At 37.4% G+C, this 16,731-nt stretch overlaps 1 protein-coding gene across 1 annotated transcript; it reads left to right on the top strand.

Moving 5' to 3' along the window:
• Positions 1 to 6,405: 6,405 nt before the first annotated feature.
• On the top strand, positions 6,406 to 16,497 carry LOC103703540 (arginase 1, mitochondrial). Its single transcript, XM_008786422.2, has 8 exons — positions 6,406 to 6,420; positions 6,524 to 6,669; positions 6,775 to 6,928; positions 8,788 to 8,947; positions 10,400 to 10,533; positions 13,499 to 13,708; positions 15,009 to 15,119; positions 15,992 to 16,497. Exons 3-8 carry the CDS (start codon positions 6,791 to 6,793, stop codon positions 16,250 to 16,252), a joined length of 1,014 nt encoding a protein of 337 aa, XP_008784644.1. The 5' UTR covers positions 6,406 to 6,420; positions 6,524 to 6,669; positions 6,775 to 6,790; the 3' UTR covers positions 16,253 to 16,497.
• Positions 16,498 to 16,731: the final 234 nt, after the last annotated feature.

The raw sequence follows: 16,731 nt of genomic DNA, 5'->3' as shown, positions 1-16,731 counted from the left end.
ACCAGTTATTCATTCTTTTTAGTTTTCTTACATGGTATCAGAGCTCTTAAGCTCACGCTTGATCCTTGGGATAGCTTCCAAAATTCACATAAATGGCCACTTCTGAAACCATTTCTTCTTTCTCCTCCAGAGAGACCTCACTACCATTTGTTATACCCAATATTGCAGAGCTCATATCTGTGAAACTAGATGGCTCCAACTATCTCGTTTGGAGATCTCAGTTCTTGCCGGTACTTCGAAGCCATGATCTACTGGGAATTGTGGACGGTTCTGAAGCATGTCCTCCTGTAGTTCTTGCAGATGGCTCCCCAAATCCGGCTTATGTTGTTTGGCATAAGAAGGATCAATGTTTACTAAGTTGGTTCTTATCTTCTCTTTCCGAGAAGCTGATTTCCACAGTCTATGGTTTAGATACTTCCAAACAAGTATGGAGTGCTCTTGCAACAAGGTTTTCATCTCAGTCAAGATCACGGATTGCTCATATTCGGCGGCAACTCCAGACTCTGTCTCAGACTAACAAAGGCTGTGTAGAATACTTTGGTTGATCAACTTGCTGCTGCTGGTAAACTGGTGGATGACCAAGATCTAATTTCTTATGTTCTTGGTGGATTACATCCATCGTTTAACCCTTTCATAACTTCATTTAACTTTGCCACTCGAGATAAGGAGTTCTCTTTGGAAGATTTTCAAGCTGAATTGCTCAGTTACGAATCTATGATAAACATTCAGAATGCATCTCTTCACTCTGATAATATTCAGTTTGCTCTATCGGCTGTAAAACCAAAGGCTCCTAGTTTCATAAGGAAGCCTAAGCCCCAGTTTAACTTACCTCGGTCTCAACAACAATCAAACACTCAACAACAGATGACTGGGCTTCCAGCCAACAGATCACCAAAGAGTTCATCTCGACCTAATTCAACTCTGAATGCTGGAATTCCAGTATGTCAAATCTGCAATAAACCACGACACACGGCTCTTGACTGTTACCACAGATTCGATTACTCCTATCAAGGACGGTTTCCACCTTCTGACCTTGCTGCCATGGTTGCTGAAGCAAATGCAGCCTATGATTATCAGGTTTGGTATGCAGACAGTGGAGCTAATGCACACATCACATCTGAAGCAACCAACCTTGTGCACCAAGAGCCGTTTCAAGGGACTGATACTGTCACTGTTGGAAATGGTTCAGGTTTACCAATTACAAGCATCGGTTCCTCTTCTCTTTGTGTTGGAAATTCCATCTTTAATCTATCCAAAGTCTTACATTGTCCTAATGCTTCTACTAATCTTCTTTCAATCAATAGGTTTTGCTTGGATAATAATTGTTACTTTATACTTACTGGGACTGACTTTACTGTGAAGGAGAACAAGACAGAACGCCTTCTGCTCCATGGAACGGTTGAAAATGGTCTCTACCCAGTTGCTGATCAGAAGTGCTCTCTAAACAAACCCAAATGTTTCACAGCCAATCTTGGTGTTAAAACTTCCCTTGATACTTGGCATTCAAGGTTAGGTCATCCGTCAAAGAATGTCTTAGACCATTTACTGCGTCTTAATCTCCTTTCTGTCACCAAGTCTTCAACTCCATTACAAGTGTGTTCCCCCTGTCAGCTTGGCAAAGGAAAACATCTTCCGTTTCATGCATCTACACGCCAAACTACAGTTCCTTTAGCTCTTATTCATTCCGATGTTTGGACGTCCCCGGTACTATCAATCAGTGGGTGTAGGTTTTATGTTCTTTTTGTTGATGATTTTTCTCGTTTTTCTTGGTTGTATCCTCTTCGTTATAAGTCTGATGTATTCACCATTTTTGTGAAATTCAAAACTCTTGTTGAAAAGTTCTTCTCCTGTTACATTCAACAACTTCAAACTGATAATGGTGGTGAATTCTTATCAAACCAATTTACACAATTTTTAGCTCATCATGGAATTTATCATCGTTTGACATGTCCATATACCTCCCAACAAAATGGCATTGCTGAGAGGAAACATCGTCATATCCAAGAAACAGGTCTCACTTTACTAGCCCAATCATGTCTGCCTCCAAAATACTGGGTTGATGCCTTTCAAACTGCAGTCTTCCTCATCAATTGTCTACCGACTCCAGTTCTACACAACTCATCCCCTTATCTTTTACTTCATAAACAGCACCCTAGGTACACTGAATTGAGGGTTTTTGGTTGCTCCTGCTTTCCTTTTCTTCGACCTTATCAATCCCACAAGTTAGCATTTCACAGTAAACAATGTGTCTTTTTGGGTTATTCGAATAATCAACGTGGTTATCGTTGTTTAGATCTTTCTACTGGTCGCATTTTTGTCTCTCGCCATGTTGTTTTTGATGAGCACTGCTTTCCAGCAATGAAGGAGGGACTGCATTCAGCTGACAAATGGAGCTCGGCATCTTCTACTACTCCTTTGCTCATCACCACTCCTTTGATATCTCCCGGTACACATTCTACAGGTTCCCCCATTCATCCCTCTCCTATCTCTGCTTCTTTTCCCATGACCTCAGCTGCTTCAGATTCTCTTCCTCTAGTATCATCCCATTTTGGTCAAGATGATGGGAATTCTATTCCTTCACTTACCTCACAACCAACCACCATTGTCACCAGGTCTCAAACAGGCCATTCCAAACCAAAACAGTTTCTGGATTTTCATGTTTACTCCTCTATTCGTCACCCTCTCCGAGCTCTATCTAGTATTCTAAGTGAATCTGAACCTACTTGTTTCTCACAAGCAGTATCAGATCCTAAGTGGCGTGCTGCTATGGGGCTTGAGTTTGATGCATTGATGCAAAATGGGACTTGGTCCTTATGTCCCCGTCCTACAACTCATTGTATTATCCGTAACAAATGGATTTATAAGATTAAACGAAGAGCAGATGGGAGCATTGAACGATTTAAGGCCCGTCTAGTTGCTAAAGGGTTTGATTAGCAAAATGGAGTGGATTACCATGAAACATTCAGTCCAGTTATCAAACCATCTACTATCCGACTGGTTTTGGCACTTGCAGTTTCCTTTCACTGGCCCATCAGACAATTAGATGTTTCTAATGCTTTTCTTCATGGCATTCTGGATGAAGAGGTATACATGGAACAACCACAGGGATTTGTTGACTCTTTCCATTCTGATTTTGTTTGTCGACTTCATAAATCCCTTTATGGTCTCAAACAAGCCCCAAGGGCTTGGTTTAGGAGGCTATCACAGCAATTATTGGAGTTTGGATTTATTGAGTCTTCAGTAGACTACTCCTTGTTTCTTTTTCACTCTGCCAAGGTTGCTGTCTTTGTATTGGTTTATGTTGACGATATCATTATCACTGGTTCAGACTCTGGTGTTATTATGAATCTTATATGTCAACTAAAGTCCTGTTTTCACATGAAAGATCTTGGTTCTTTAAGCTACTTTTTGGGCATTGAAGCTTCCAGAGATTCACAGATGCTGCATTTGAGACAGACCAAGTATATTACTGATTTATTGATCAAAACGAAGATGGTTGGTGCCAAGCCGTTGGCTTCTCCAGTTGCTTCTGGTTCCAAACTCTCTGCTGATACCGGAGAATTACTACCTGATCCCATTGCATATCGACATGTTGTTGGAGCACTCCAATATTGCACTATCTCCCGTCCTAACATTTTCTATGCTGTTAATCAACTCTGTCAGTTTATGCACAATCCCAGATTACCCCACTGGGTTGCCATGAAACGGGTTCTTCGCTATCTTAAAGGCACAGTAGACTTTGGTTTACTTTACTCACCATCTTCTCTTCATTTACATGCCTTCAGTGATTCTGACTGGGCTGGCAATCCTGATGATCGACGATCTACCAGTGGCTATGGTGTCTTTCTGGGTCAAAATCTGGTTTCTTGGAGTGCTAAGAAGCAATCTCTGGTATCTCGCTCAAGTACGGAAGCTGAATATAGATCCATGGCACTTGCCACAGCTGAATTATATTGGCTTCGGATGCTACTGTCTGAGCTTCGCATCTCATTGTCTTCCCCTCCTGTTCTATGGTGTGACAACGTTGGTGCTCTTGCTCTTGCTTCTAATCCTGTCTTCCATGCTCGAACGAAGCACATTGAGGTGGATTACCATTTTATTCGAGAGAAAGTGGTGAACAAAGACATTGAGGTCCGCTATATTGCTACCCAAGACCAGGTTGCTGATGTCTTCACCAAAGGGCTTTCTGCTATTCGTTTTTGTTTTCTGCGTTCCAAACTGCTGGTCTGTCATCTCCCCATCAGTTTGCAGGGGGGTGTTAACTCATCTGCTTCTTCTTTCGCAGCCGCTGAGTAGCTGTTAGCTTTCCTTCTCCAAGCTATCAGTTTAACCTTTCCAATGGTATGGTCAACTCAGCTGCAACTCAGCTGCTTCAGAGTTCTGGCTGCTTCAGAGTTCTGCTTCAGAGTTCTTCCCACGAACTTCCTGATTTTGGACTCACAGAAGTTTTCCCACGAGCCTCTTGTTATTTCTGTTGTAATAACTACAGTCTGTTATAACTAAAGATTGTTACGTGTAACTGCCCTTTTCTTTCTCTCTCTGAAACTTTGTAATTCTCTCACTGAAACTCTATAAATAGAAGCATGAACAGTGTATGGTTTGGTAAGTTGTCCAAACCAGTTATTCATTCTTTTTAGTTTTCTTACATTTAGTTGGTTGTGATCTGCAGAGGTTGAAATCTTCAATAACCTATATAAAAGCAGCAGCTTTCATTTTAGTATGGGTCTGGTTTGGTCCCTAGGATCAAAACTACTCAAAGATGCTGCACTTTGTCGTCACCCTTCATATAATTTAGGTATGGGACCCGTATAATTATATGATTGTGCTTTAGGGTTGGTCGGTGTCACGGTCGGGGTCATACTCGCCCTAGGTATCTTCCAACGAGGGATCCACATGATTAATAAAAATTGTAATGCGTCTGGCTCTAAGGTCACTTTGTCCGTTCAAAAGATGTTAGAGAATTTTTTTTTTTTTTTGGTACATCGGCAGCTTACACTAATTTTGTATGAGCACTGCGAAATGAGCTGACATCGAACATGGCTGTGGGTACTGTAACTTATTTCATTTATTACAAAATTATTATGTATTTCCATTTGGCTGCGCATGGTGAGTCCCATGGGTGGCTACGTGGGGTTGACGTGTGGAACTTCTATGCAAGATGCAACGGTAGGTTAGGTCTTCGTTCAGCTTTGGAGCAGAGACTAGTCACGTTCGTTCAGCTCAAATTAGACTTGTCGTAGAGGTGGTCTAAAGAAAAGAAAAAAAAATCAGTCTTTGTCGCATGGCGTCTTAATTGACTCAATTTCTTGTGAAGATCAACGGCACATATGCCTTTGTCTCTGAGTTTATCGCTCATGAAATCTTGTCCAAGTTGACGTGCATCAAACGTTTAATGAATATGTACTGGGTGCTAAATAAACGTGAAGTATTAAGATTCGGGCACGAATTATCTCAAAATTTTTAAATAGATAAACGTCCTTTTGCAAAAAACAAATCTGATTTGTTATGTAAAATTAATAATTGTGCGAGTTTTTTATTAAGTTTTATCCTCATCTCTGAATAGTTTTTAAATTTCTTTTTTCGAGAGTTCACGGGTGGAGACCCGAGATAAATACCCACGTGGGAATAAAATCAAGATCCCGTTCCCACGAGAACGACTTGTCTATGTAAAAAATTATCGTGCACCGGCGTACGGCGACAAATCTCTGTCGCTTGGCCATCGCCGCCCAGCCAATCGAGGTGCTGCATCGCATCTTACCCTGTTCCGCCGCCACAGCAGAACAAAGATCCCTCGTTGGACCCCGTTGCCACCCCCCCAACCCAATGATTGCTCGCCTGTGAGGCGTTCCATAACTTCTGTTATAGCGTTTTTTTCCCCCACAAGGAAAGGAGGGAGGAAAGGCGGAGGAGTTAATATTTAGTTCGCTTCTATTATTTATTTAACATCAAAGAGATTTTGTTTTGATGGTGATGGTAGAATAAAGAATAGGATCGAATTCGAATTATCAATATGTCCGTATCTCATATCTATTTTTTATTGTATCTGATGATAATATTAGTGTAATATAAAATTTATTGATATATAGAATACTAAAAATATAAATATAAATATAAATATAAGTCAGATAATTAAATTTTATAATTATAATATTATAAAAATACTAAATAAAAAATAAATTAAATTAATAATATATTAATATAATTATTTATTTTTTAAAAAAATTAAAATTATTATATAAAATTAAATAGAATTATAAAAAAAAGTTAGATATGAATCGAATAGTTCCTATTTATATCTATATTTATTGTTTTATATATAGATTCAGATACTAAAATGAATCTAAATATGATCCGATCTATCTATTTTCAACCCTAATAGGGAATTATTAGCAGCCGTTCCAGCATCAGGCGGAAAAACCGGTACGTCTCCTTCCTTCTATTTTATTTTTGTTTTATTATTTTTATTTACACTTATCGTTTATTTGTTCGTGTCATATTTGATGTCTTTCTTGTTGTCCAACAGCCGCCGCCGCCGCAGCTCCGAAATATTAAAACCCCAGCAGAGGAATTCAGCCTCTATTCTCTTTCCCGTTTCTACCATTCCTGTTTTGAAAGGAGTGGAGCAGCAGCGCTTCATATTTCCTTCATACGGAAGGGTTTTTGTTCTTGGTTGGTAGCAAATCTGCAACTCCTCGTCGCCCACCCCTCTTTTCTCCTTATCCTTTGATGGAGCGAGATTTGATACAGGATTTTTATTTTAATCGGTTTATTTAGTTGAAGGAAGGAAGAAATGAGTCTGGGGACGAAGTGGATTTACCACGTGAAGAAGCTGAGCACTGCGAACATCCCCGCGGCGTTGATAGAGAACGGACAGAATCGGGTCATCGATGCCTCCCTCACCCTTATCCGCGAGCGGGCCAAGCTTAAGGTATATTATTATCCCACCTACCCCTGGAGTTTTTTCTTGTCCACCAACTTGTTCGGAATTTCTACTTGGTAGGTTTGATTCTTCCGTCGCTTGTTGTTCTTGTTTGAGATACCAGGGCAAATAGATAGGGGAGAAGAGCGTCTATGTTATCAGCTCATATGATAAATAATTCGCATCTCTCTGGGACGCCATACGCAATTAAATTATTCTACCAAACCTTAAGTTTTAAGGTTGAAGAGATGGTGCTGCTGACGTTATTCTTGAATCTATTCTTTGTAAATTCAGAAGAGGAACATTCTGGAAGTAATAACATTTTTGTAGTGCTAAAAGAGGAAGGATATGATAGAATTTGAAAACTTTTTAGATATTGCTAACTATTAGGGTGAAAATGGACCAAACAATATCCGTCTAAATCTGTTTTTGCATTTGAATCTATCTGGATATAGATAGAAAGATAAGCATCCAAATAATATTGGTATCCATATCTGTCGAAGAAAAATGGATATAGATGTGGATAGACGCCTAACTTATCTACATCTGAATATCTGATTCTATTTGTAACTCTAATTAATTTTATATAGTACTCATGATTTTTTAAAAAAAATATATGACCCTATCAATATGTTATTAATTTGATTTACCATCCACTTAGTAATATATTTGATTCTATGGCCATAAAGTTTAATTATCCAATTTATATCTATATTTATATTTATACTTTTGGTATCTGATTTATATCCGTATATATTTAAAACAAATATAGATATGAATTTTTGTATCAGACTAATATCCGTATTCATATCTATATTCATCAAATAAAACAAATATGGATATGGATATACCGGTATCCGATTTGTTTCAACCATACTAACTACATTAGAAAAAGGGAGAAACCTAAGAAAAAGGAGGAAAGAAAAAAAAACCAATTAGATGACACGCAGGACCTACTAATATACCTTCATACAAGATCAATATCTAAATTACAAATTAGTAATTGCCATGTTGGATGGGAATTTTTTGAAGTTATGTTGTTGGATAAAGATTTTGGCTGTTGAGTAAAGGGGTAGTTCCCCATCTCTCTTTATGAGTAAGTGTTTGATGGTTGGACAAGCTACTCACACTCACCAGTGTCCTCTTGAAAGATCTTTTGGCATGTGCTACTTGATCTGAGGTAGTCTTGGTGAGAAGAGGTGGTTAGATATGTATAAAGGGTCTAGAAAGAGGAGCAAAAGACATAAACTTGCATTAGTGAAACTCTGGGAAAAGGTTTGAAAAGGCTTGGGATATAAGTGGAGATAGCCCTAGTAGAAGTACTTGCTATTTGAATACTCATAAAGCCAAACCTCAAATAGAGGCTATATGTTTATGGTTATGTAAAACAAATTCACAATCAATTTTGAATTCTTTTTGCTTCATTGAGGCATGAACGTTTGATATCACAGATGACAGCAGGGAGAAATTGTGATCAAAGCCCCTTTTGGTTGAGAAGTAAATGCCATGTTTACAAGTAAACTATAAGGTTTGGAGTTTGTGCCCATCTTCAAAAAATACAGAATGAAACCATGACTTCTCCATTTTTTTGAAAAGACAGAGATGAATGTGGACAGAGCGCAGACCTCAGACCGTTCAATTAAACCAATTATTGTAGAGTTTCCTGGGGAAGTATTTCTGCTGTTACTGTCTTTCCAGTTCAAGTTTACACTAATTGGTCCAACAGGCTTTTTTGTGCTTTTGTTTTGACAAGACTGAAATTATAAGTGCATTAAGCTGCTAGGCTCGTCTCAGCATCGTTAACATTTCATCAGTTTGCTCATTCTGATTTTCTTCTACTTAAATTTATTATGGTCCAACTTTTCCAGGGAGAGTTGCTACGGGCTTTGGGAGGTGTTAAAGCTTCAGCATCACTTCTGGGAGTTCCTCTAGGGCACAATTCATCATTTCTGCAAGGACCTGCATTTGCTCCACCTCGCATAAGGGAGGCCATCTGGTGTGGTAGCACCAACTCTAGCACGGAAGAAGGTAGAAAAAATAGCTATTCATACTGCAACCTAACTTATTGTACAGATGATGCCATAATCAAATTCTCCAAGTATAATATTTTTTGGTTATATTTTATAGTACTATTAAATAGTAACAAATCATTCATGTTATACCGTGATTGCCTCTTCCATCAATTTATTATTTTAATATAAACCAGTTCTTCTGAACCTTTTCTTTTAGTTTGGCAAACAATCATGCTATTATTGTAGAAAAGGATATGCAGTTCCCATTGTTACTATAGTCTATGGTGAAATATTTTGCAGTTTTGATCATCTTCATTATCTTTTAGTTTGCTTGCTTCCTCCTTGAATTAGAATGGGTGCTGATATAATTTCTCTGAACCAAGTGCACAATTTTTGCAGCAGATCTTTTAGGCCCATATGGGGAAATATTTTGCAGTTTTGATGATCTTCATTATCTTTTAGTTTGATTGCTTCCTCCATGAATTAGAATGGGTGCTGATATAATTTCTCTGAACCAAGTGCACATTTTTGCAGCAGATCTTTTAGGCCTATTCAGTTCTGATCTAAATGTCTTAGATCAAAACTGAAGTCTTTGATGGAATTTATGCTTACATTGTTGAAACAAATAAAAGAGGACAAGTAGGGTGTGAAGTTTGTAAGAATTTAGAAGGAAGCATTTCCAGATGCAAAGTGAATGAGCTTCGGATGGACTTGCATTGAATACTAATGGCTGATGTCAGCAGGTTTGCTGGAAAAATGACAATGTATTCCTCTCATGTCAATGTTAAAGATCCAAAGGTTGCATCAAAGACAACTATTAAATTAGCAAAGTGGCCGGGCTTTTAGTTTCATGATTGATTATGAAAACCCTAGAATGAAGGCATAAAGCACACAACCATATCCGTTCGTGGCATAGCCCTATATATTTGTATCTGCGTTGGTAAGGTGTTAAGCATAAAACCAACTATACAAAGGAGTATCTATAGAACCAATACATTTCATTCTCCTGACATTCCTAAAAATGAATGGGCTACATTTTTGTCATAAGTTATAGATGTAAAGTGCAAGTTGAAGTCAATAAGGGCCAACCAGAAAGCTAAAGGACCATTTGTTGCTAAAACCAATAATTTCTATCCAATTTTAAGTTACCATTATCATGATTATAGTAATGATAAGATATATAACTACTAGCATGGTGCAAACTCAATTGAATTCTCATTTGTCTGACATCTAAATGAATAGGTTCTGAGAGTTGATCTTTGAAAACTGATAGACTTTTGACATCTAAATCAACAATTGACTGATTCCTCAGGATAACTAACACATGATAATAATATAATTAGGTTGCATCTCAGAATGGAACATCCTTGGTGATCATGCATTGACTTCTGACTTTGCACTGATCCTTTTTCTTTTAGTAAATGGAATGCTGTTTAGTCCTCATGATAAGGATTTGGTGGTTGTACAGGTAAAGAATTAAACGATCCTCGTGTGCTAACTGATGTTGGCGATGTTCCTATCCAAGAAATTCGTGACTGCGGCGTTGATGATAACAGACTGATGAACGTTATTAGTGAGTCTGTTAAGCTAGTAATGGAAGAAGTAAGCCAACTGTTTTCAGTATTTCTTCATTATCTTTAATTACTTCAAATACTTTAGTATACTGTATTGGAAGTTTCAGATAGAAACATGTCTTATTGCACTATCTGGCCTAACCTTTTCTAGTCCAGACAACTAATTCTACATATAGCATTTTCTGTTATTTTATCTATGTGTATTTCTCTTTTATATGGAAATTCAATGTCATTAGTTCAGGCAAAGACTTATGCTTATTTTAAGAAAAACCGAATATAGGATAATCTCCAGGAATGCAGGACTCAAAAACCACAACCAGCACAGCTTATTTAGTTTACATTGACCTGTTGTTTAAAGTTTCTACCCCATTCTTTTGGCATTAAGGCCCCCATCATATAACATGTGGAACTTGGGACAACTTCAAAGCTTCATCAAATGTTCTGATGATTAATTTCCAGTTTCTACAAGCATCCTGTAATGGTATCTCCAATTTTGGCATCTTATTCTCTGTGGCTTTCTTTTTGATAAACACCACAGGGAAAAACACCATATTGTTGGTCTTTTCAGAGGCTTAATCTTATTTGTTTACAACAGTTTTCATGGATTTTATTTTATTTTGTTGCCTTTCAGCTTTAACCATTATACTTTATATTTTTTTGATCCCTCTTCTTTCTCCATCTTATTGCCCTGTAGAGTCAGGAAAACATGAGTGACCTTTTTTCCTTTATATTTGCATGCATTGATGAAGTTCATGCCTTATGGTTTACAATCCGCATATATTAATTTTATCTATTCCACCTTTCATTATTACTTTCTATTCTCATGGATCTTGAAATTGTTCTATTCATAGCCGTCATTCTTGTTTATATGGCTTTTTGTGATATGCCAGGTATAATTAAGCCATTTTACTTAATTGAAACTGTCAATATTAGAAGCCAGTAAGAAGCATATGATTCATGGAGAACTAGTAATGCTTGAGCTGCTGTTTTAGCTATTAAAAATGAATTGCCATATGTTAGCTTAGGCTGAAGCTTCTTGAATATGTGAGTCCTAACTTCTAACAAATGGTGTAAAGCGTATTTTGAATTATATTTAGGAGATTACACAATATGTATATGTTATATTGTATGTTAATATTTTCAAGTATTCCATTTTTCTTTAGCAAAGGATCTGCATGCCTGCCGATTTGTTGTGGTAAGAGATGCAATACCTTTTGAAATTCAATTAACAAGTGAACAGAAAACTGTAAATAATAATCAGGTACAATAAGAATGCTTTCCATGTTTACAAGTTTAATAAGGAAGCGCTATGTATTTAGCATAGCTTGAAAATTCTGAGTTGAAAGCTGACATCTAAGGTTGTACATGATGGTGGATAACGAAGTTAGAAAGTTGACATCGACCATTTAGTACGAAGTTTCTTCCAATACTAGTTATGTGAAATGTGCTTTGTAGATGAAAGAGGCAATGGAATATTACAGTATGAAGCTATTAAGATTACTACCCTCCAACTGTAGAACTTGGTAGATGTAAGAGAGCCAAAATTATAGACGAATCTGCAGCATTTTTACATTCTCCAAGGAGGATGATCCTCAAAACACCAACTTTGCTTCAAGAGTCACTTCAGGGGGTCACATTCTAGGAGGAGGTGAGGGAATGAACGTGAGCTTCATGTGTTCTTCATCTTCAATACTTAGAGTCTTAGACCTTCTCAAAAAGTGATGAGAATTAGAACTCCATGTTCCAATACCTCAAGGCCATAGAGATCGTGTCTTCTGGAGTAGTTGAAGATGTTTTGCACCAGTTTGGAGACTGGAACTTTTGGTGTATCATTGTTAGAAAGTCCGAACAAGTTGCAGGACCACATAAATCTGTTATAGATGTCTGTGAGTCCTTTCACAGGGTTCACATTCAAGAAAGAGGCGAGGGCATGAGGGAGCTCTGTGTGAAGGAAGCTGTATCCTCAATAACCAAACCTCTGCTAGGAGTGGTGAGAATGTGAGATGAACTCCCATGTTCCAATATATGAAGGCCATTGGGCACATTTGTTACTCCTGAGTTGTTGAAGGTGTTCTTCACCAGTTTGGACACTGAAACTTCTGAGGTATTGCCGTTTTACAGGATCTGGACAAGTTGGAAGATTGCCAGGAATCCATAATATGGAGACTGACTATTTATCTCTTATGTTATTTTTTCTTGTTAATTTCAGAAGTATATACCAGCCTTTTCCATGCAAGCTGTTTAAAGTATGGAGAAAATCTTTCATGTTAAAAATTTCTTAATACAATTTTTTGTTATATTAGCAAAATATATGTCGTATAACTGCCTTATCCAATCAATTACATGCTTTAGCAAGCTTTGCCCATCAGTGACATCATGCACGTGTAATTTGATTTAAGAAAAAGATACTTTTTTATGAATCAAACTACTTATTTATATGTATATAAAATGTTAATTTGCCATTATCAAGAACTGATCCAAGGTATGGTTTGACTTTGAAATATTTTATTCTCGTCTCATTGCATATTTCTGCCCATTATGACTTATGAGTAGTATTTTGTGATTGTTCGTGCCTACTCATGGCAGGAAAAGGCATAATTCTTGTTAGTACAAGCCTTCGTCCAAACATATGCAAATTTCAAGGACAATCTATCTTAATTGACAAGCTTTCTCTCTTATTTTGTGAGTATGAGAAATTGTATGTCTATTTTGTATTGAAGGGAAACAACCAAACAGCATTAGGTAGATATTGTTGATATGGGAGACAGGCAAATGTAAATGTTTTTCTTTTTAGCTCAGTGCATATCAAAAACTTCGTTCATTAGCTTTCAGTTCGCTGCATACCTGTCAGAAACGTTATCTTTGGCAAAATATAAAGTTATAAACCATCATGCACTTTCTTATTCAATTTTATTAAATATAAGTTCTTTAAATTCCTCAGTCTAAGATATATAATGCAGTATCACGCTAAGCTGAAACTAATTTATTTACAGGAGCCACTTCGTCCATTGGTTTTAGGCGGTGATCACTCAATATCTTTTCCTGTTGTCAGAGCAGTATCTGAAAAGCTTGGGGGACCTTTGGACATTCTTCATCTAGATGCCCATCCAGATATCTATCATGCATATGAAGGAAATATGTACTCGCATGCTTCTTCTTTTGCACGAATAATGGAAGGGGGTTATGTTAGGCGGCTTTTACAAGTAATACTATTTGTTTTGTGCTCTTTTTTTCCTTTTGAGAGTATAATATGAACATCCTATGGTAGTAAGTCTAGGAAACTGAGTGGTCTATTACATGTGAATAAAAAGTAGTGAATTATGCATTACATCCTCATTTTAGATATTATGGTTCTTCCCTTGCTTATTCAGTTATTTTCCTGATATCCAAGTTTACATAATATGGCACAGAAATAAATCCTTTACGCATTCCATTTTTGGATGTGTCTTTCATCACTTCAGATTACGTGAAAAGATGGGTGCGGACACTAAATTAACATGTCTTTGAGTGCATATAAGTGTGTATGCTCAAGCAATTTGTAATAACTTTCAAGGAAAGCAACCCATGCCTTCCCAAAAATGAATTCTGGGAAGATTAGGATCAAGAGCCTGTTTTTTTATTCTTCATGAATCACCCATCCTTCTGGGAGAATGAGAACTTGACATTGAACATACTCAAAACCAAAGATTTAAGTACCAGTGCTTACTGGTCTGTACCGGCTGTGGCAGATTATATTGATAAGGTTCTGATACCGGTACATCCTCTGGATGTATACCATACCATCATATGATATTTCACCTATATTTTGTTGTTTTGGGACCAGCATGTGTTTGTACCGGTATTCTTCAACGTTTGCTCAAAACTGTCACATGTCCTCTTTTAGACAGCACATTGTGTCCTTGATCATATTTAGTTCACTATTATTTCTATCCATTCCTCTTCTGCAACTAATTATGTATATGATTTCAGAGTTTATTTTTTCTTTTTTTGGTAATTGAATTTTTATTTTTTCAAGAAGAATGCTACTGCAACATTTTCTTAATCTGTATAGGATTTCAGTAACTAGTTTGGCATTTTGCCACCCCCAAACCATGTAGGCAGAAAATTCTGTCATATAATCCTACATTTTGATGTAATTGATTTGTAATCATTTTTGATTTCTGGACTTCAAGTGGTTTTCCACTAAGGAATAGCAAATAATAAAGCTTGCATGACTTGGAATTTGGTTTTCCTCATGTTCCAAGTACATCCAAATATATTCCTCTGGTAACTTAAATGCCATATTGCTGTAGCAAGAGCTTTGAACCATTTCTCAGTGGCATTGCCAACATAATCATGATTGGTCTATTTTATAATTTAGGTAGTGAATACACATCAGCTCAGATGTCTGCAGTAGCTTTTTTTTCTTAAAAAAAAAAAAACCTTCACTGTTTGCAGTTCAAAGAAATTTTGTGTTGCCACTACATTTTTTAACTTTATGAAATTTTGTTTGTGGAATTTCAGGTTGGAATTAGATCAATTACGAGCGAAGGGCGTGAACAAGGGAAAAGATTTGGAGTGGAGCAGTACGAAATGCGTACCTTTTCAAAAGATCGCCATATTTTGGAAAATTTGGTATCTTTCTCTCTCCCTCTCATTCACTCACTCACTCACTGTGACACGCATGCATGCCTGCATCCTCTCCTTTAACAATAACCTTCACAAACCTATAACATGCCCACTTGCATGAAGACAGTAGGTGCAAATGGGAGTCACATTTCACACTTCAGAAACATTTTGTTTGGTACCACAACTGGTCGTGCCTCATGCATGTGAAGCATATAAAGTCATGATGCACAGTTCTATGCACTTGCCAAACCTGAGCTGGATGTTTCTATATGCATGTATTTATATGGGCTTAAGCAGGCAGCATTGCCTTCAACGACACACCGCAACAAAGCATATAATGTCATGATGCACAGTTCTATGCACTTGCCAAACCTGAGCTGGATGTTTCTATATGCATGTATTTATATGGGCTTAAGCAGGCAGCATTGCCTTCAACGACACACCCCAACAAAACATCCATATAGAAACAAACCACCCCCCACCCCCCCACCCCCGGGCGGCCCTTCCGTTTTTTTTTTTATTTATTTTCTTTCCAGGCTTGTGTTAATTTAGCAAACTCATCTCAAGCATGCTCCTAGATTGTTAGCAAGCTACTTTGTATTGCATAGTTGAGTACAAGAGTCCATGGAACCTTCTCTCTATTACTGATATCAACAATTCAATTACTTTAACAAAAGACACAATCAAGTCAATTGTATTTCAGCAGATTTAATATATAATGGTTTGTGCATGTTGATTCCATGAAGATATTCATCTTGACATTTATTCGTTGTATATCCACCAATATGCGCATTAAAAATTGTATGCTAAATGTAATGAAGCTTGTCGCTCATCATGATAATTTCAATGTTTGATCTAACTCGAGACAATTTGTGCAGAAACTTGGGGAAGGTGCAAAGGGTGTTTATGTTTCAGTTGATGTCGATTGTCTTGATCCTGCATTTGCTCCCGGGGTGTCTCACCTTGAGCCAGGAGGCCTCTCGTTCCGTGATGTTCTGAACATTCTTCACAATCTGCAAGCTGATGTTGTTGCTGCTGATGTAGTAGAATTCAATCCACAACGTGACACTGTTGATGGAATGACTGCTATGGTGGCTGCAAAGCTGGTTAGGGAGCTTACTGCAAAGATTTCCAAGTAATGCAGCCTCTTTTTTCTGGGATGTTCGCATTGAGTACCGGCCATTTTAATGAGTATGGATGACTATAGAATTTGTGCTTGGTTGTGCTGAGGTAACTCTTCAATTGGCTTCTTCATAGTGCTTATTGAGAACATGTTTTGCAGTGTTCTGGATTTAGAAGGATATTCTTTTTTGTAACGTGAGGTACACTATTGCGATTTGCATTTCCTCTTTTAACTTATTGTTGCTGCACTTTTCACCTAAACTGCTTTAGTTTTCATGGACCGTGTACTTTGTCATCTTCGTAGACTGACAAATAACTGTCATTGTGGATATAGTGAACGGCATTTTAAGAAAGAGTAACAGAGAATGAATTTTTTTATTCTCAATCACGCTGTCTTCATTGCTGCAATGGAGCTCGTTATTTTATCTTGAATATAATTTAAAAAATCCTGGCCATAAATGGATTAGCTGACCCTGTACTGCCCTTGTAGCAAAAT

The sequence above is a fragment of the Phoenix dactylifera genome, chromosome 2 (assembly GCF_009389715.1).
Source record: "Phoenix dactylifera cultivar Barhee BC4 chromosome 2, palm_55x_up_171113_PBpolish2nd_filt_p, whole genome shotgun sequence".
Classification (NCBI taxonomy): domain Eukaryota; kingdom Viridiplantae; phylum Streptophyta; class Magnoliopsida; order Arecales; family Arecaceae; genus Phoenix; species Phoenix dactylifera.
The sequence above is the reverse complement of the archived record's forward strand: the minus strand, read 5'-3'. Positions and strand labels throughout refer to the sequence as shown.

What these genes read in the sequence shown, in the direction of transcription:
- LOC103703540 (XM_008786422.2), top strand. Translation starts at nt 6,791, where the DNA reads ATGAGTCTGGGGACGAAGTGGATTTACCACGTGAAGAAGCTGAGCACT. An exon ending in GCGAGCGGGCCAAGCTTAAG is followed by an intron (nt 6,929 to 8,787) that starts GTATATTATTAT and finishes CAACTTTTCCAG; the next exon opens with GGAGAGTTGCTACGGGCTTT. An exon ending in ATGTTAGGCGGCTTTTACAA is followed by an intron (nt 13,709 to 15,008) that starts GTAATACTATTT and finishes GTGGAATTTCAG; the next exon opens with GTTGGAATTAGATCAATTAC.